Source organism: Bos indicus x Bos taurus, chromosome 18, assembly GCF_003369695.1.
Source record: "Bos indicus x Bos taurus breed Angus x Brahman F1 hybrid chromosome 18, Bos_hybrid_MaternalHap_v2.0, whole genome shotgun sequence".
Lineage (NCBI taxonomy): Eukaryota > Metazoa > Chordata > Mammalia > Artiodactyla > Bovidae > Bos > Bos indicus x Bos taurus.
This window is the reverse complement of record NC_040093.1, coordinates 31,038,546-31,056,285: the sequence shown is the minus strand read 5'-3', so window position 1 is coordinate 31,056,285 and position 17,740 is coordinate 31,038,546. Positions and strand designations below refer to the sequence as shown.

The following is a 17,740-nucleotide window of genomic DNA, read 5'->3' as shown; positions in this document are numbered from 1 at the left end:
GCTGTGTACGCTCTATTTCTCCCGAAGAACACAGGAGCAAACAGCGGGCCTGAGAAGGGTGCGACTCAAACTCAGGTCTCCCTCCCTCCTGCACCCTGCCCCCACGCACATCCGATCCCATACTGCCCTTTCGGTCCGCTGGTGTTGTGGCCGCGGCCAGAGCCCCGCCCCGCCAGTTCGCACGTGGCCCCCGCCTGACCCGGCGCCGGGAGGCGGAGTAGGGCGGGGCGGGCGGCAAACGCAGCACTTTCCGCGGCTTTGACAAGCCCGCGGCGGCCGGGCCCGAGCGCTTAGCGGGGCCGAGACTGCGCCATGCAGGAAGCGCCGGCCGCGCTGCCCACGGAGCCGGGCCCCAGCCCAGTGCCTGCCTTCCTCGGCAAGCTATGGGCGCTGGTGGGCGACCCGGGCACCGACCACCTGATCCGCTGGAGCCCGGTGAGGGCTGGGGCCCCTCGACTTCCTCAGTGGTCCCCGGGATTCCTCCACGTCAGTGAACGTCCACGCTCATCAACCCCTGCCTGGGACGGGGTTGTGGGTCCCTTGATTCAGCCGTCTAGGGTAGGCGACGGTTTGGGCGGGGGTTGTGGTATTGGAGATGGAGGTGAGGCGACTTCCTTCGGGCAGAGGAAAGGGTAGGAGCCTTCTGAAGGAGACCCAGCACCCGAAGGATCTTCGAGGTCTTCTAGTTCCCACCCTATCCCATCAGACAGATGGGAAAACAGAGACCAGGAGAAGGGAAGGGCTGGGTCTGATTCTAACTCAGAGTCACAACGCGGGTCGGGGAGCCATCCGGGTCTGGAACCCAAGTCTGGCCTCTGCGCCTCCTCCTAGAGAACCGAGTAGGGAGTCTGGGTGGGCTGGGGTAGAGGTTCATTGTGGTCGCCCCGGGATAGGCCTTAGAGCTGGTTCCGGCCCGGCCTCGTCCCACGTCCCCATGAATGACAGTCTCGGTCTCCAGAGTGAGTGTGAGTTTGTGTGCGCGCGCCAGACCACTGGCTTGGCCGTGGGCGGGCACCGCTCACGGTGTCGTCTGGTCTCCGCCCGCACCGTGAGTGGGCGGGCGGTGCTCTCCTCAGAGCGGCACCAGCTTCCTCGTGAGCGACCAGAGCCGCTTCGCCAAGGAGGTGCTGCCCCAATACTTCAAGCACAGCAACATGGCAAGCTTCGTGCGGCAACTCAATATGTGTGAGTCCCTAGGGCCTAGTGGGAATCGAGCGTGGGTGACTTGGTTCGCGGGGACTTAGCAACTTACGCTCCCGCGCCCCGCTCCCTAGACGGTTTTCGGAAGGTGGTGAGCATCGAGCAGGGTGGCCTGCTGAGACCCGAACGGGATCACGTCGAGTTCCAGCATCCGAGCTTCGTACGCGGCCGAGAGCAACTGCTGGAACGCGTGCGCCGCAAGGTTAGGGGCGGCCAGCAGTGACCAGCGAACCTGGGTGGAAGTGGGACAGCTATTTCGTGCGACCCTTACCTGAGAGAGCCTCCCACCTGCAGGTGCCCGCGCTGCGCGGCGACGACGGCCGCTGGCGCCCCGAGGACCTGGGCCGGCTGCTGGGCGAGGTGCAGGCTTTTCGGGGAGTGCAGGAGAGCACCGAGGCGCGGCTGCGGGAACTCAGGCAGTGCGGGGGGAGGGGGCGGAGGAGGTTGGGGAGGGAGAAGGGGGGCTCTGGGCGCGAGGACACTGGCTTCTAGACGGTTCTGGGCAGCTCCTTTCTCTCTTGTGCCTCGGTGCCTCCTCCAAGACCAGTGGGCCGAGCTGTGGCAGTCTCTTGACTATGGATGGACGATCATCCGAGTGGGCGCGGGCGCGGGCCTGCCATTCTGGGGGTGGGGGTGGTGACCCCGCGAACTCTCAGATGCCTCAGCACCCTCCCACGCCTTTTCCCCAGGCAGAACGAGATCCTGTGGAGGGAGGTGGTCACCCTGCGGCAGAGCCACGGTCAACAGCATCGGGTCATCGGCAAGGTGTTCCTCTGCCCCGACCCCACTCCTGAACGTATCCCCCCAACGCCCAGCCCTGGAAGCCCCCTGGAAGTGTCTTGTTAGAGTGAGGGGCAAGGCCCCAAAGATGAGTTAACCCTTTGTTTTCAGCTGATCCAGTGCCTCTTTGGGCCACTTCAGGCTGGGTCTGGGAGCGCAGGAGCTAAGAGGAAGCTGTGAGTGAGAACCCCAGAGACGCCCCCACCCCCTGCCAGAGCCCTGGCAGGACTCCTTCTCCTTCAGAAACCCCTTCACCTGCCTTTCCCCCTGCACTACCGTCTTCCCCACCCCATCGCCATCTCCCCCAAAGCCCCATTCCAGGGCTTCCCCCTACCCCTAATTCTACCACCAAAACCCTGACTCTCAGACCCCTCACTTCCAGGACCTTAACCCTGTATTTCCACCCCATGATCCCCTTCCCCCTCACCCCAAAGCATCCCAAGAGCAGAGGGTCTGGGGCCCAAACCAGGCTTCCTCCCTCCCCTCTGCCCCCAAAGGGCCCCCATCTCTGTGGGGGGAGCCCCTTCTGCCTCCAGCATGTGACTGATGCCCTGGCAACAGGCCTCAGCTCTGCTGACGTGGCTGCTGGGGCCTGTGGGAGGGCGGTGGTGCAGGCTGAGGGGCCTGGGAGATGAACCTGCCCAGCCCCCTGCCTGTGCCCCTGGCCACCTTGCACAGGTCGCTGATGCTGGATGAGGGGTGCCCATCACCAGCCAAATTCAACACCTGCCCCTTACCTGGTGCCCTCCTGCAGGACCCCTACTTTATCCAGTCGGTAGGTTTTTGCTTCTCCTCTCATCTCTCCATAGAGAGCCTGTTCCCTTTCCCCATTCCCCTAAAAGAACAGATTTTTTAAAAAAAGAAATAGAAGAGAAGATAGAGCCTAGCCTCCCTCCCACCAGACCCTGCGTGGACCAAGCCTCCCCCCTCAAGCCTTCCCCCTTAGGTCTTGCCCATGTGGTACCAGTCAGGCTCCGGCTCACCCTATGACTTTAGGTGAAGGGCTCAACCTCGTCTTCTACTTACAGCCCCTCCCGGAGACCACGCTGGGCCTCAGCAGCCCTCACAGGGCCAGGGGCCCCATCATCTCCGACCTCCCGGAAGACTCTCCTTCCCCTGAAGGAACCAGGCTTTCCCCCTCCAGTGGTGGCAGGAGGTAAGAGGGACAGGGGTTGCCCTCTGGGGAGCTGTGGGGGGTGGGCCTGGCAGCCCAGATGGCTGTGGGGATAGGGGGAGAGGTCAGCGCCAGGGTCTGGTTGAAGCTTTTCTCTGGTGCAGGGAGAAGGGCCTGGCACTGCTCAAAGAAGAGCCAGCCAGCCCAGGGGGGGAAGGCGAGGCCGGGCTGGCCCTGGCCCCAAACGAGTGTGACTTCTGCGTGACAGCACCCCCACCGCTGCCTGTGGCTGTGGTGCAGGCCATCCTGGAGGGGAAGGGGAGCTTCAGCCCTGAGGGGCCCAGGAATGCCCAACAGCCTGAACCAAGAGGCCCCAGGGAGGTTCCCGACAGGTGAGCAGAAAGCCCATTTGTGATTATAAACCCCATGGGCCACTTTTGCAGCTAGACCGGCACTAGCTAGTCCTGAAACTTCCCAGCCTTGTCTGCCCCAGGGTGGCTGAGGAGGCAGCCATGATCTGACCTGATTTTGCAGAGTTGCTCTAAGGAGCACCAGCTTCAGAGGCCCCTGGAAAGTGGAAACTTCTCAGTGGCAGGGCTGAGGAGTCTGCATTTTAAATGCCACCACTGGGGTGATTGTAAAGATTGTAAAGTACATAACAGTTTAGGACCCACTGCTACTGATAACTGCCTGGGTGGGGGCAGGCACACGACCCAAACCTCAGGCCAAAGGTAGGAGGCAGAAGGTGCTTTCTCTGTGCCCTTCTGTGTGTGTGGGTTGGGAGGTCCTCTTCTAACACTCTAGATGTTGTCAGATTAGATCCTGATGTATCCAGGTTCCTTGGAAACCTAAAGCAAGGAGTGGCCAACAGCAGTTCTCTGTGCACAGGGGCCCTCTGGACCTGGAGAGGGGAGGCCGGAGCCCAGACAGTCTGCTGCCTCCAATGCTGCTTCGGGCCCCCCCTGAAAGTGTGGAGCCCGCAGGGCCGCTGGATGTGAGTACACGTTCAGTGAGGCAGGGGCACAGGGCTCGGTGGGCTCCAGCTGTTTGGGCACCCTGGGGAGGACAGCGTTGACCCAGAGCTCCCCTCAGGTGCTGGGCTCCAGCCTCCAAGGGCGGGAATGGACTCTGATGGACTTAGACATGGAGCTGTCCCTGGTAAGATGGGGGTGGGGAGGGTGGCGGGGGTGGGTGCTGAGAGTTGCTCAGCCAAGCCCTTTAGTCCACCACTGTTCTCCCTCTGCCAAAGCCCCAGCTCCCTTCCCCAGCTGCTTCCTGGGGTTCTCTTCTGCAGTTGCAGCCCTTGGTTCCAGAGAAGGGTGAGACTGAGCTGGCGGTTAAGGGGTTAAATTCTCCAGGCCCAGGTAATATATGTGGTGACTCAGGGACCTGGGGGACACCCTGAGGGGCCTGAGGTATCACGATTGGGTGGGCTGGGCAGTCGATGTTTTGGAGGGAAATCTCCCAGGCTGGGAGAGAGGGGGAGGTTGAGAGTGGATCTTTCATCGCAACTGACCAGAGGGCAAGGCGAGTGAAGCTCTCCTTCCCCGAAGAAAGGAGATGACCGTCTCTCCCTGCTGAGTACAGCCCCGCTTCTCCTAGGAAAGGACTCCACACTCGGGGCACCACTCCTGCTGGACATCCCAGCGGCTTTAGGAGGCCCAGCCCTCAGCCTGCCCGGAGCTTTAACCATTTACAGCAGCCCTGAGAGCCGGGCCTCCTACCTGGGCGCGGGAGACAACCCCTCACCCTGAAACCCCCTCCACTCCGAAGCCAGCCCTGCTGAGGGGCTGGCCGGCAGTAGCACGCCCTGCTCGGCTTCCTTGAGCCCCCTGGTGGACGCTGAGTGAAGCCCCACTTACTTGGCAGCCCCTCTCCATTCCCGAGTCCTGCATAAAACCGCAATTTTTTTTCTGTTTCTGGTCTCTGTTTCCTCTACCGACCAGGGAGCACAGAAGTCATGGGTGGGGGGCGCCAGAAGTCATGGGTGGGGGGCGCCTTTGCCTTCATAGAAACGTCCAGATCCCAGGGCTTTAATGTTAATCGAGGAACCCTTGGAGAGCGGAGGTGCCTCCGAGGCCGAGCTCTCCTGCTTAGGCCCCATCCTCCGGGTGCGAATCCAGGGCTGGCGCATGGCCACTATGACCTCCGGGAATCGGGGGCTTTTAGGGGTCACACCCAGAACCGCAGTGCACCCGCTCTGTGATCTTGAGTAAGCTGGGCTCCTTCTCTGAGCCTTCTCTGTGCAGGCAAAGAGAATGGGTGTAAAACGCATGGGAATTGCTGGGGTACTTGGGTCCGCGGGCTTAACGGTCCCCACCCTGACTCCTCCGGCGCGCCCGGGGTGATGAGGGAAAACGCAGCCAGGCGGTACTCGACCTCTGCGGGCGGCCTCCCTGCGTCCCGAGAAGAACGGCCCCCTCTCCCCACCCCCTCCCGGTTCCCGGCAGCCCTGGCCGCCCCGCCCCCGCCGCAGCTGCTGCTCCCATCCCCACCCTGCCTGGCCCTTTCTGCCTCGTCATCTCCTGCCCTGCTGAGGCTCGACCCGTGAGTGGGGCCGCCAGGAGCGCAGGGACCGGGAGCCCCACCGAACTCCTCCCCCTCCGGCTGGGGGAGGGAAGAGAAACTGAGTTTGGGCGAAATCCGCGCCCGATCACCACCAGCAGCCGTGCGCGAAGGTCTGTGAGCCCCGCCCCTCTCCTCCCCTCTCCTTCCTTCCCCTCCCTTCCGCAGGACTCTTATCTCTGGGGCTGGGTGTAGGGATGGATGTTGAGTTCGCAGGTGCGCGACGTCTTCCGCGGTGGCCCACCACCTTCGCTCCTTAGCCAAAGAACGCGCAGGGAGCGAGGTGGGGAGGGCGGCAGAGACCCTTGACCACGCGTGCTAACTGGAGCCGCCAGGTCCTCTGGGAAGAATCTGGGCTGTGACCATTGAAGGACATAATTTCGATATTCTGAGCATTAAATCTCAGAGGATCCAGACTAGCTGGGGTCTCTGCTCTCCAGACAGGACAAAAGGCAGGACTTGAGGTAACTAGAGGAGGAAGCTAACATGAAAATAATTTGGGGAGGAGGGAGAAAAAAGGAGGGGCCAACCTAGTATGTCCCCTCCCTCTCTGCACCTGTGGACAGTGGGTTCTGCCCTCCCTCCCTTCCTGCACTTTTGACCGGGGGGACAGAGTTTGGAAACCTCAAGTAAGAGGGCAGAGGATCCATGGTACACAGCCCAGTGATGTCAGCCTAGTGAGGGTGTATGATGTTCACTGGGATACAGAGGAGAAGGAACGTATCTGCCTCTGGGACACTCCGGCATTGGGGTAAACGAGGAGACATTTGAGTCTTGAAAGATGGGTCCATCTTTCAAGGGAGGAAGAAAGGGGATTCCAGGCCCAGGGAAGAGTGTCTACAAAGTTTGGGAAGTGCCAGTACTGAATGGTTGAGGGAAGTGGGGGAAAGCCTGCTATCTAGGGGCTGGGAAGTGAATAGATAGTCTGGATTCTCTCTGGTGGTCCCATGAGGGTTAGGGGAAGGTTGTTATGGTTGGCATTCTGCTTGGCCAGACACCTCATAGTTCAGGCTGGAGCAAGTCAGACTCCAGTTCTGCCACTTGGTCTCTCTGAGCCTGTCTCCTCATCTGTAAAATGGGCACAATAATCCTACCCTAGAGAGTTGTCAAAGTCACTGTTCCGTAGGGTGATGGACAGGAGTGAGAGGTGCTGGGAGAGACTGTTACAGGAGATGAGGGGTGGAGGGAGATGCCAATTCTCTCTGAGATGTCAGGGGAGGAGCAGCATTTGTCACAGATGGGACATGAAGGGAAAGGGAACGGCAAAGGGTCTCTGCTCATGGCCTGAGGGAAGGGCTGACACCTCAGTATGGCTAGGAGGGGTGCAATGACTAGGGAGGCATAGCATGACACCAGGCAGTGAGAGAGATGGGGGTTAAGACCAAATCCTCTCTCCCAGACCTAGAGCCAAGTAAGGAGGTAAAGGGGGGACCCCAAAGAGAGGATGAAATCCTTGGACAAAGCCAAGGCCAAGGGAGATGGACTGAGAAAGGGAGTGGCCCAGGGCCTGACCTAATTGCCCCTTAATGCCAGGGACCTTGCTGCCTGGGTCAGGCGACCCAAGAGGAGATGGGCCATTGTCCTTGGCTGTTGATAAGTGAACAAAGCAGATTAATTTCTGCCCAAGGCCTGCTGTTGGGGTGGTGACAGCCTCTCAAAATGGGAGGATCCACTGAGGAAAATGGTGAACGTTTGACATTTGCTGGTAGCTTTTATGAGTTGAGTCCTGGATGCTTGAAGATGATGGCTGTGAATCATTCCCAGGGCAGCAGGGAGACAGTTTGGTCTCGGGTGATGTCAGAAGATCTTGGTCAGAGCTAAGACTCAAGAGGACTCAGGTATCTCTACTCAGGTATTAGGGAACCAGAAGAGGCCAGGAAAGCACATTGGGGTTCCAACATGGTGGTGGTATCAGTGAGGGGGTGCAGAGGCAGGGGCCTGTCCTGGAAGGATGGACCTCAGGGTCAGGATAAGGGTCTGGACTTCCTCCAGTAGGTGAGAGGAGCAGGAAGACTCTCAGCACTGGGATCTGGGAGGGGAGATATGGAGCTTTGCAGGGTCTAGGCTGGAAGTGAGACTAGACTCAGTGGTGGAGTTGACAGAAGTATTCGGCAGATAGACTGGAAAGGAACTTGATTGCAGGCTGGGTGTGGTTTATCAGGACTAGCTGTACCTTGGGGAAGCAAGTTAGGAAAGAGAAGTTAGGTTGGATAAACTAGGTCTGAATCTATCGCGGTGTCTATGGTGGCAGGGGCTCAGGAGGAAGGACCTGCTTGGGGAGAGCAGTCAGAGTAGATGAGGGTCCTAGGGTAGCTAGGGGAGGAGAGGAGTGCCACAGTTAACATTTAGGGACCGAAGGTGAAGCCCGAGGCAGAGATAAGATAGAAAAGGTCAGGGAGGCAGGATCGGTGCTGCGCTGCGGGGCTGACAGACCGCGGAGATCCAGGTGAACTTAGACCCCAGCCACGGATGTTCATTGGGGCCCCGGGAGAGAGGTCAGAAGCAGGGGAGCTCCCGCCCCCACTACCTTTCGCCCCTCACCTCCGATGCAGCCCCTACCATGGGCAACACCCAGGAAAGGCCATCAGAGACTATCGACCGCGAGCGGAAACGCCTGGTAGAGACGCTGCAGGCGGACTCGGGGCTGCTGCTGGATGCGCTGCTGGCACGGGGCGTGCTCACCCGGCCCGAGTACGAGGAGCTAGACGCGCTGCCTGACGCCGAACGCAGGGTGCGCCGCCTGTTGCTGCTGGTGCAGAGCAAGGGCGAGGCTGCCTGCCAGGAGCTGCTGAGCTGCGCCCAGCGAACTGTGCGGGCGCCGGACCCCACCTGGGACTGGCAGCACGTGGGGACCGGTGAGAGCCTGCGGGGGAGGCGGACCCTAGGTCAGAGGAGGGGGCGTGGCATGGGGGCATCGATCCATGGTCTTCCCCAAAGACTTGCAAATGTGCAGAGGAAACCACCGAGGATAAACTGAGCCTGAGACACTCCTACCTCCGCCGTAGGCTACCGGGAACGAAGCTATGACCCTCCATGCCCAGGCCACTGGACTCCCGGGGCTGCTGACTCAGGAACCACGTGCCCCTGGCTGCCCAGAGCTCCAGAATCCGACGAGGCCCGGGGTCCTGAGGACTCCGAGGCAGCACAATCCGGAACCCTCGAAGAAGCTGAGCCAGAGCTGGAAGCCGAGACCTCTGAAGGGGCTGAACCGGAGTTGGACCCCCAAATGGATCCGGAACCGGAGCCAGAGGCGGAACCAGAGCCAGAGGCGGAGCCAGAGCCAGAGCCGGAGCCTGACTTCGAGGCTGGAGACGAGTCTGAAGGTGTGAGGCTGCCCAAATCTGGCGGGAGGGCATAGCTTGGGAGGTGGAGGAGGCGGGGCTCCACCTGAATGACCAGGCCCTCTCCATTATTTCTAGATTCCTGAAAGCCATAGCACCGACAGGCCGCTCTTCATCCTAGCAGCATGTGATCTGGGATCCTGCCAAAGTGGGGTCAGACGCCACCAATGTTCCATCTGGCCCAGTACCACTGAAAGTGAATAAATTCTGGAGGGTCAGCCTGGACTCTGATTGTGGCTCTTTGCCCAGGAACGAGGATGTGGATGTGTGCCTCTAAGTCCCAAAGTCTTTGGGCAGCCCTGTGCCCGTGGCACAGTCCTCAGCCCATTTCTGTCCTCAACAGTACAAGCTGTACCCCTGGAGACCCCAGACCCAGGTCCCCAGTGGGACAAGGGCCAGATTCTTGGGCCCTGCTCCATGGCCCTTTTATCATTTGGGGACATGTGTCATCACCAGCCCCACCCCAGAAAGCCCCTAGCACTGGCACAAAGGGCCAGGAAAGGGGCTTGGGAAGGGAGATTAAGAGAGGAAGTGATCGTGAGTAGATGAAGCCGACACACTTCATTATAATTGTTTTAATTGACTTTTCTCAGGACTGGGAGCTCAGTGAGGATTCTGACCAGTTAACTGGTACACAGAAGGTGCTCTACACATATTCAATGACTAAAGGAATAAGGACTTTCCAGCTGTGTGTCCAAGTTTTCGAATGGAAAAACTAAGGCCAAGGGTGGGAGCGGGGCTGGGTCAACCTCACACAGCTGAGTCTGAGGTGAAACTAGAAGCAACAATCATCTTGGCACCTCTCCTGGTTGAGGAGAGGCTCAGAACTTGGAACCACTGGGAGCCTGCCCCTCAGGCTTGATTGTGGATGCTGCCAGCCTATGCCAACCTCTGCCAGAGACCAGCTGCGAGGGTGTGAGCAAAGACAGGGACAGCAGAGGCCAGTGCAGAGGTTGAGGGCAAGGCCAGGGGAGCTCTCGGCTTGACTCACAAGGCCTGTGTATGTGTGAGGGAGGGCGGGGCTAGGAACATTCAGTGCCTTCCAGAGGAGCCCTATTCCCTCCATCGAACTTTCAGAAGCCCAGGACACACCGCACATAAATAGGGAAAACACACAACGACAATGGGAGAGGCAAAATGCTGGAAAGCACAGCCCAGCCCAGCTGGGTCTCTACTACCAGGATCCCTGCTCCTTGAGTCTGTGTGAAAGCCAGGACGGCAGGCTCAGGCAGTCACCCCAGGAGAAGGGAGATCCCCACCAGGACCCAGTGAGAGGTAGACAGCGTGAAAGCTGAAGGAGCACCAAGGGGCCAGGTGGGGGGACGAAAAGACTGGAGTACGCATACACCCAAAGCCATCTCATGCAAGAACAAGTTTCTACTCCCAACCCCTCCCCCCAATGCCCATCCACGCTCAGCTTCCCTCCTGTCCTCAGGCTCTTCCTCGGCTCAACAGACAGCTGGAGACAGGAGGGCAGACTTAGTCTGCCTGACATGCTGCTGTTGGCCCTCGGGGTCCAGGGAGGCTAGCACAAATTCTCTGCTGTTGCCGCTCCTCCCTCCTGAAATGCTTCTGCCCTCCCCAGGCCCCAAGAAACACCCAGGCTGTGGAAGCACAGAGCAGCCAGCTTCGTGTTCTGGGGGCCGATCTGGAGCCCTCAACCAGTATCAGTCAGGCAGCAGGCGGCCCAGCTCTGCCTCATCCAGCCGGTTGGTGGTCATGATGTGTTCCAACTGCTGCCGGTAGCGTGCTAAGTCCTGCATGAAGTGGGGCACCCGGGTGTTGTCCAGCACCCCGTGGGGCCGGAGGTGATCCACATCCTCATAGGAAACCTGCAGGGAGAAAGCTGGGCCTCAGTGCAGGGTCCCCTGGTTTTCAGGCAGCTGGTCCCAGCTCTCTTCCAATGGCCCATAGCCCTTTGCTCCCAGAACCTCTCCCACTCCCCTTTTGATTCACTCCCAACGTTCTGTACCCTGTGGCTCCATCCTGGGTGTTTGCTCTTTCTCTCAAAACCTTCTTCTAACATCTATGTGCTACAACCCCACTCCTGTATCCAGTCCAGCTTCCCCCCTTCATCTCCAAATCTGGGTATCCAACTGCCTTCTGAACACCTTTCCCTGGATACCAGGTGTTAGACGCCTCATAGCCAGCCTTCCTGGGTGCCAGCTTATGCAGCCCGACCCTTGTCAGAGCCCCTAGGTCAGATTCCAGGGTGGGGACTTAGAATATGTCACCCTCCCACTCAGAGTGGCCACTGAGTTGAAAAGATTCCACTCTCTGAAGATCTCTCCAGCTTGCCCCTTCTCCAACGGCACGGCCACTGTGGGGTTATGCCAGACCACCATCCATGCTGCAGAAGAGATGAGAAAGGCCTCTTCCTCTTCCCCTTGCACTCCCCTCCCTAGGCCTCTCCTTCCGTATGATACACAGAGCCTTCTAAAGCCAACATCTGTGCCACCCTTTGCTTGAAGCTCCTTGGATTCCCCACTGCTTTGGATGAAGTTCAACTTCCTCAGCTTGGCACAGATACCCAGTGCCAAGGGCTTGATCCCTGGCTGTTTCTCCAGCCTGCTTCTGCAGGCCTTCCTGACTGCTCTCCTGGCCTGGAATGCTCACTTCCTTTGCAGTGTCTACACACACACCTGTGGGCTGGAAAAAGCACCTATACTGGCTGCCGGACTGTCACGTCATCTCCTGTGCTCACTCCACCCACGCTCCCACCACGAGAGGCCTGGCACCCAGTCCTCAGTGGAGTTCCAACCAGAGGCTCAGGGAATACAGCAGTGAGGGGGAGAGCTGGCTGGGACCTCTGAAGGCCCTGTGGCCCCTCACCTTGCCCAGAGAGGTCAGCAGCGGGAAGTCGATGGTCTGGCGATGCCGCAGAATGCGCAGAATGCCATCCAGGTATACCTGGTCCTTGCTGAAGCAGCCTGTGGGCAAGGAGGGCCGTAAGCCCTAGGTCCAAAGCCCCACCCTCACCCTCCCGCCCCAGATCAAAGCACTCCCCCGCCAACCCGCAGGGACTGGTGCCCACCAGGCAGCGAGGTGTCAGTCTGGCCGCGCTTGGCGCGCACACAGTATTCCCAGCGCACATCGGCATCCTGCACGTAGCGCGCCAGGTCCTGGAAGAGCTGACGAAAGGACATGCGTGCTGCACGATGTATCGTATAGTAGAGCAGCGCCGCGCGCCACAGGAAGGGCTGCTTGCGGAACAGCACGCTGTGCAGGCTGGCCAGGCCCTCCTCCGTGGGGTTTGCTGGCCGCAGCCCGTACTGCTGCCGGCCCTCGGCGCTATGCCACGGCTGCCGCGCGTTGTTCACGCCCCGAAGGTAGTGGGTACCTGCAGGGACAGCAAAGAAGAGGCTGGGCTGGGCATCCAGGGGGTCTTCCTGCCTGGCCCTATCCAGGCCCTGCTCTGCCCGTCTGGACCTCTAGCTGGTGACTCACATAGCTTTATGCCCCTAAAATCAGGCTCTCACACAAGCCTCTCCACCCCACACCCATACTCACCCAACGCATCATCAAGACCATCTTTAGGTGAACTCACACCCAAGGACCCAGAGGCTCACACACATGAATCCTCCCCCATCCGTCTAGGACTATACACACACAACTCTCCCAAACTCACACTGCTTCGCCCCCCACCCTCTGCAGCCCCCTAGAGAGGCCGGGAACTCACACACCACCCGGTCCCCACACCCTTGCATGCCCATTTCATGCTAACATACTCAGCAAAAACCACCTTTTGCCCAGAGCAACATGATTCTTGACGAGGAGTGACAGATATGAAAGAATAGTAATTCGTGTCCTATGCCTGCCTTTCCAGCCTGGCCAGTCCCCTCCTAAATCCAGCTGTGTCTTCAGCCATTTCCCTTCCCAGAATCTGAACTTGCATCCACCATGGAAGGCCTGTACTGTTGGCTAGACTAGTGGGGCCCTTAGGGTTCTCCCTCTGGCCTGTCCGGGCCTCAGCAGTCTTGCCCCACGGACAAGGGAAATCAGAGAGGAAGCTGAGGGAGGAAAAGATGCCCAAAAGAAACAGGAAATAAGGGTGAGCCCAAAGAGTGGGCTGGCATGTTCTGGCGTACCTCTGTGAGCCAGAGGGAGGAGGTGGCTGCTGGTGAAGGGAAGGGGGAAAATGAGAGGGGGTGGAATTACTGGGGCCCCTCACTGCCCTGCCCCCATGTCCCAGCCCCCTCTCATCCCAGCCCACCCACCTACCACACCCTGACCTATCTCGTGCCGCAGCATGCCCTCCAACCAGTACTGGCGGGCTCCAGTCAGGTTGATGGCCAACGTTGGTCGGCTGTTCTCCACCATCATCACTGCCTGGGACAGCAGGTCCTCACTCAGCTGCACCACTACCTGTGGGTGGCAGAGACACGTGTCATGGCCACCAACCCCGGGGGCCAGTGGGGAGGTGGACCTGCTGATGCCACAGGGGAGCCAGGCCGGACACTTGGCCACGACACCCACCCTGCCCCACCTCCGCTTGGAGCCAGCTCCCACCTGACTGGGGCAGGGACGGGAGCAGGGCTGGCCTGAGGTCACTAGCTCCACCAGAACAGAGTTGGGCCTGGCACTGCCCACTGGGCAGTCTGATTGGAAGCAGGTGGAAAAGGGGCATCACTGGCAGTGTGAGCTCACCTCACCGACGCAGCCTTCCTTCTGCATGTATCTGCGCACAATGGACCAGATCTGGCACTTGGTCAGCAGCTGGCCCCCCGTTGCAGCCTCAAAGTGTTCATAGGTCCCAAACTTCTCCAGGACAGCCTCGATGATGCCAACTGCCTGCACAGAGGGCCGCAGCAGCAGGTCAAGCTGGACCGCTCAGGTGGTCCGGGCTGGGGTGAGGCGGGCAGTCTGCACTGACCTGATGAATGAACTGTCCAGAGGCCTCACAGTATTTCTCCAGCACAGCCGTGGGCATGGGTTCCTGGTACTCGAACTGTGGGTTGTAGGTGTAATGGGACTGGAAGAACTTGTCCCGCTCGCGGTCCATATTGGTTGGCCGCAGAGCCACCAACATGCAGGGGCTCTTGCTGGCACCACGGCCTGCCTCCTTTCGAGCCTTAGCGATGTGAGGCAGGGAGGCCGCGGGCCGCAGGGTGCCCCCACCTGGGTCCCGTCCCCGTCCAGGCGGGGCCCGACTCTGGGTGCTGCCCCCCCGCCGGCCAGTACTGTTCACGGTGTAGGTGCTCTCGCTGCGCCGCATGTGTCCACGGCGGCCCAAGTGCAGCTCTGAGAAGGGCTGCCTCTCCGCCCGGGGCCGCAGGGCTGAGGGGACAGACAGAGCCAGGGGCAGGGCCAGGGACTGAGGCCAGGGGAACAGCGCTGTCCCATCTTGGTCTGAGGGCCCCGGCCTATGGGCCAAGGAGGAGGGGCTGGCTGGCGGGCTGGGGGGTGCCTGCTCATACACCTGAGCACCTGAGTCCAGCACCATTCTGTCCTGGAGGGCACATCCGGCCGGGTCACTCCAGCTCCCCACACCGGCGACTTCTGCAGACACAGGAAGGATGTGGAGGCCAGCAATGAGTGGGTATGGCCTGAGGGCTAGCAGGCCCTATGCCCCCTCACCTCCACCCTAGTTAGTCCATTCCCTGGACTGGGAGAAAGCAGGAGGAAGTCTCTTACATCCACGTAGATGGTGGTTCCTCAAATCCCTTTAGCTCATGAGCTTCTGATTGTAAGCCTTAAGCCCCCCACTCATGATTCTGTGCTCAGCGCCCGCCCAGACTGGGAATTTGGTACAGTGTAGCCTCAGCTGCCAGGATGAAAGGTGAGGGGGTCTCACTACCTTCTATCTGCCTTCTACCTCTGGCATTTTCTCAGTCTCACTCCGCCCCTCCCACCCAGCTGCATTCACCTCCTCCAGCCCATTGGGCCTACCTGCCCCTTGGTTATGCTAGTCCCTCCACCTGGAATGCTCTCTCCCCTCTGGGCCATCTGTTCAAATCTAAATTAGAACCAGCTCTTTGTAAGCAGAGGGAAAGCTCAGCCAATCCAAGCCAATCCCTGGGTGTCTCCTATCAGAGCCATCTTGCTGGTGGTCATCCAAGGCCAGTGTTAGGACAGTTATCCCAACTCTGTACCAGGGCTCAGTCCAACCCAGTCTCTCCCCAGAGACTGACCAAAGGCTCCATCCTCTGAACTCTCCTGTCTGCTCAGGGACATAATTCCAGCATCTCTCCTTTTTCCTACACCTCCTACATCATCAGTCTCTTCCATTCTGTCGGATTCTTCCCGTCAGTATAAACACATGCTGTTATTTCTCCATCTTAAAAAACAAAACTCTCACTTGACCCCATAGTCTTCTAGCTTCACTGCATCTCCCTCCAGCTGCTTCTCAGGGTAACACAACACTCCAAGTCATCTATACTCAGTCTCTATCTAATTCCTTCTTTCCTGTTCTGTCCTAAATTTCACTTCAAGTAGGGGCTTCTGGCCCCTGCTCTCTATCAAAACTGACCTGACCAAGGTCACCAATGATCTTCATGTTGATCAGTAGAACTTGACAAAGTTAATGACTTCATCTCAGCTTGGCCACATCTTCCACTTGGTTCCCAAATACACTGGGACATAATTCTCCCATCTCACTAGCGGCTTGTTCTTGTCTTCCTTGCTGGTCATCCCTATCTTTCTGACCTCTTAACACCATAATGTGGAGACACTGCTTTGGGAAAGATCCCTGCTGTTCTCCTAACTTGCTACAAGTAATAAATCCTTCCTTACCCGCCCCTCCCCTGGAAAAAAAAAAAAAAACAACTCTAATGTCTAGGACTTGAAAACTTCTCTTCTCCATTTATGCTCTCTCCCTGGGTGATCTCATCCACTCTCATGATTTTAAATATGTCAGCCTAAACTTCTTCCATAAACTTCAGACTAGTGTTCTGTGTGTGTAAATTGCTCAGCTGTATCCGACTCTTTGCAACCCTATGAACTGTAGCCCACCAGGCTCCTATGTCCATGGAATTCTCCAGGCAAGAATACTAGATATGGAGTGGGTTGCCATTCCCTTCACCAGGGATTTTCCCAACCCAGGTCTCCTGCATTGCAGGCAGATTCTTTACCATCTGAAACACAGGGAAGCCCCTCAAACTGTGTTGTCAGTTCTCAATTCAACATGTTTACTTGAATGTATAACAGGCATCTCAAACTGAAAATGTCCCTGTCTGGAACACTTTCCCCTCATATAACAGCAGGGGTCACTCTCACTTTCCTCAGATTTCTGTACAAATATCTTGTTAGAAAAGCCTTCCCGACACACCCTCTATAAGACAGTAAACCTCCTCTAAACCTTCTCCACCAGAACCTCACCTTTTCCACAATATTGTCCTCCAATGCAGTCATCACCATCTGAAGTACAGTATATGTGATTATTATGTTTTCTCCTTCTAAGTGTTCACAGCTGTGTCCCCAGAACAGTTGTTCAGTAAAGGAATGAAACCGAGAGCCCTTGTCCCTCTCAGAACTGGAATCATTCCTTCCCTGCACCTGGCTTCCCCAGCTAGTTCTGATCCCCTCCCCCTCTTCCCAGCATTCTGCCTAGTGACAAGCTGCTGGATGATTTCGGGACTCAGGCTTCCTTCCCCTCAACTAACCATACACTTTTCTGGATTCCTCACTGCTCTCTAGGCCTCTTACTTGTACCAATCCTCTTTATCTCCCCTTCTTTCATTTGACCTACCTCTTTGGAATTACCAGGATACGCTTGTTTCTTTCATGTCTCAGGTCCTTTTGCCAAGAATGCCCTCCCAATGTCTCCCTGTAACAAACTCCTAACCATTCTTCAGTACTCGGTTTGGGCCTCACTTCCTCCGGGAAGCCTTCCCAGCGTCTTAGAGACTCCCAGTGCCCAAGCGGCTTCTTTACCACCCTAGGCTGTCATTGTTGGAGCTCAGGTCCGCGTCCCCCCACATCATCCCCTGAACTCCCTGAGGGCAGGGACGGGTCTCATTCACCTCCATGACCAAAGTACCCAGCACCCAGATGCAGAATGAATGAAAGATGGTTGTGGGAGGAGCCCAGACTGAAGGCGGAGTCTGGTGATATATAAGCGGGTGTGGTCTGCGCCAATAAGAAACTCCGAGAGAAGATAACATTGAAGAGGAGCCAATGGGTACTAGGAAATCGAGGAGGGGAGTGACCTACAGCCAATAAGTGGCGGGGGCTGGGGCAAAGGGCGTGCCCAATGGAGGGCGGGGCCAGTGGACAATGGAGCGGGGTTCCCAGGTAGATGAGGAGGGGTCTGGTCGAACGCCTTTTCGGCCTCGTGGGGGTGGGGGGATTACATCCGCGTGCCGCGCCCCCACCTGTTCAATCCTCTTCTCGCCGCCGCTGTTCCCGCTCCGCAACACAGGCCGCCGGCTGCCCAGCCCGCGGGAGCCGACGCTGGTGACGCACGGGCTCGGGCGCGCGCACGCTCAGACGAAAGAGCGCGGATTCGCGTCAATCTCTGCTGCCGCAAGAGCACGAGGACACGGCTTGGGGTGGGGCCAGGCAGAGCAGGGGGGAGGTGTCCGCCATCGGGTCACGCCCCTGGGTGGGGTGTTGCCTTAAGGCCGCCCCCTCTGCCTCAGTTGACTGACTTCTGGCGTAGGAGACGCTAGCTCTCTGCGGGTGCGCGCACACGTAAGGGTGTAATCCGCACACTGTGGAAGCCCGGGTACTTGGGAAAGCAGCCCACATACAGGTCTTGTACCGGGATAGGTGGGGCGCAGCCATATATCAGAACTGGAAC

At 58.5% G+C, this 17,740-nt stretch overlaps 3 protein-coding genes across 12 annotated transcripts; 2 read left to right on the top strand and 1 right to left on the bottom strand.

Annotated features, from left to right (window-relative positions):
• Positions 1-203: 203 nt before the first annotated feature.
• HSF4 (heat shock transcription factor 4) lies at positions 204-5,012 on the top strand. 8 transcript variants are annotated; one of them, XM_027516323.1, is made up of 13 exons: positions 204-435; positions 1,077-1,185; positions 1,275-1,402; positions 1,495-1,619; positions 1,890-1,965; positions 2,092-2,156; positions 2,659-2,755; positions 3,009-3,136; positions 3,259-3,486; positions 3,983-4,088; positions 4,187-4,252; positions 4,317-4,458; positions 4,614-4,704. In XM_027516323.1, exons 1-13 carry the CDS (start codon positions 313-315, stop codon positions 4,673-4,675), a joined length of 1,455 nt encoding a protein of 484 aa, XP_027372124.1. In that variant the 5' UTR covers positions 204-312; the 3' UTR covers positions 4,676-4,704. The 8 variants fall into 8 exon arrangements, with proteins under 8 accessions (XP_027372124.1, XP_027372126.1, XP_027372125.1 ...); XM_027516325.1 differs by having other exon boundaries at positions 208-435; positions 2,735-2,755; positions 3,363-3,486; positions 4,697-5,012; XM_027516324.1 differs by having other exon boundaries at positions 212-435; positions 4,389-4,458; positions 4,614-5,012.
• A 561-nt stretch (positions 5,013-5,573) lies between these two features.
• Positions 5,574-9,225, top strand: NOL3 (nucleolar protein 3). Of its 2 annotated transcripts, XM_027516340.1 has the most exons (5): positions 5,574-5,772; positions 5,855-6,123; positions 8,212-8,514; positions 8,665-8,982; positions 9,079-9,225. In XM_027516340.1, the coding sequence occupies exons 3-5, from the start codon at positions 8,220-8,222 to the stop codon at positions 9,084-9,086; spliced, it is 621 nt and encodes a 206-aa protein (XP_027372141.1). In that variant the 5' UTR covers positions 5,574-5,772; positions 5,855-6,123; positions 8,212-8,219; the 3' UTR covers positions 9,087-9,225. The 2 variants fall into 2 exon arrangements, with proteins under 2 accessions (XP_027372141.1, XP_027372140.1); XM_027516339.1 differs by lacking the exon at positions 5,855-6,123 and having other exon boundaries at positions 5,575-5,772.
• Positions 9,226-9,560: 335 nt separating this feature from the next.
• KIAA0895L (KIAA0895 like) lies at positions 9,561-17,660 on the bottom strand. 2 transcript variants are annotated; one of them, XM_027516329.1, is made up of 7 exons: positions 17,313-17,660; positions 13,874-14,499; positions 13,648-13,791; positions 13,233-13,365; positions 12,035-12,340; positions 11,833-11,930; positions 9,561-10,832 (listed from the first exon to the last, which is right to left on the bottom strand). In XM_027516329.1, exons 2-7 carry the CDS (start codon positions 14,441-14,443, stop codon positions 10,668-10,670), a joined length of 1,416 nt encoding a protein of 471 aa, XP_027372130.1. In that variant the 5' UTR covers positions 14,444-14,499; positions 17,313-17,660; the 3' UTR covers positions 9,561-10,667. The 2 variants fall into 2 exon arrangements, with proteins under 2 accessions (XP_027372130.1, XP_027372131.1); XM_027516330.1 differs by lacking the exon at positions 17,313-17,660 and adding an exon at positions 16,688-17,189 and having other exon boundaries at positions 10,613-10,832.
• Between the last annotated feature and the right edge of the window lie 80 nt (positions 17,661-17,740).

Bases quoted from the DNA above. Each gene is read 5' to 3' on its own strand.
- KIAA0895L (XM_027516329.1), bottom strand. From the start codon at position 14,443: ATGGTGCTGGACTCAGGTGCTCAGGTGTATGAGCAGGCACCCCCCAGC. The intron at 13,792-13,873 runs GTCAGTGCAGAC...CCCTCTGTGCAG, and splicing joins CTGGACAGTTCATTCATCAG to GCAGTTGGCATCATCGAGGC. The intron at 12,341-13,232 runs GTCAGGGTGTGG...CTGTCCCTGCAG, and splicing joins CATGCTGCGGCACGAGATAG to GTACCCACTACCTTCGGGGC.
- NOL3 (XM_027516340.1), top strand. From the start codon at position 8,220: ATGGGCAACACCCAGGAAAGGCCATCAGAGACTATCGACCGCGAGCGG. The intron at 8,515-8,664 runs GTGAGAGCCTGC...CCTCCGCCGTAG, and splicing joins CTGGCAGCACGTGGGGACCG to GCTACCGGGAACGAAGCTAT.
- HSF4 (XM_027516320.1), top strand. From the start codon at position 313: ATGCAGGAAGCGCCGGCCGCGCTGCCCACGGAGCCGGGCCCCAGCCCA. The intron at 1,403-1,494 runs GTTAGGGGCGGC...TCCCACCTGCAG, and splicing joins TGGAACGCGTGCGCCGCAAG to GTGCCCGCGCTGCGCGGCGA. The intron at 4,459-4,696 runs GTAATATATGTG...CGCTTCTCCTAG, and splicing joins GTTAAATTCTCCAGGCCCAG to GAAAGGACTCCACACTCGGG.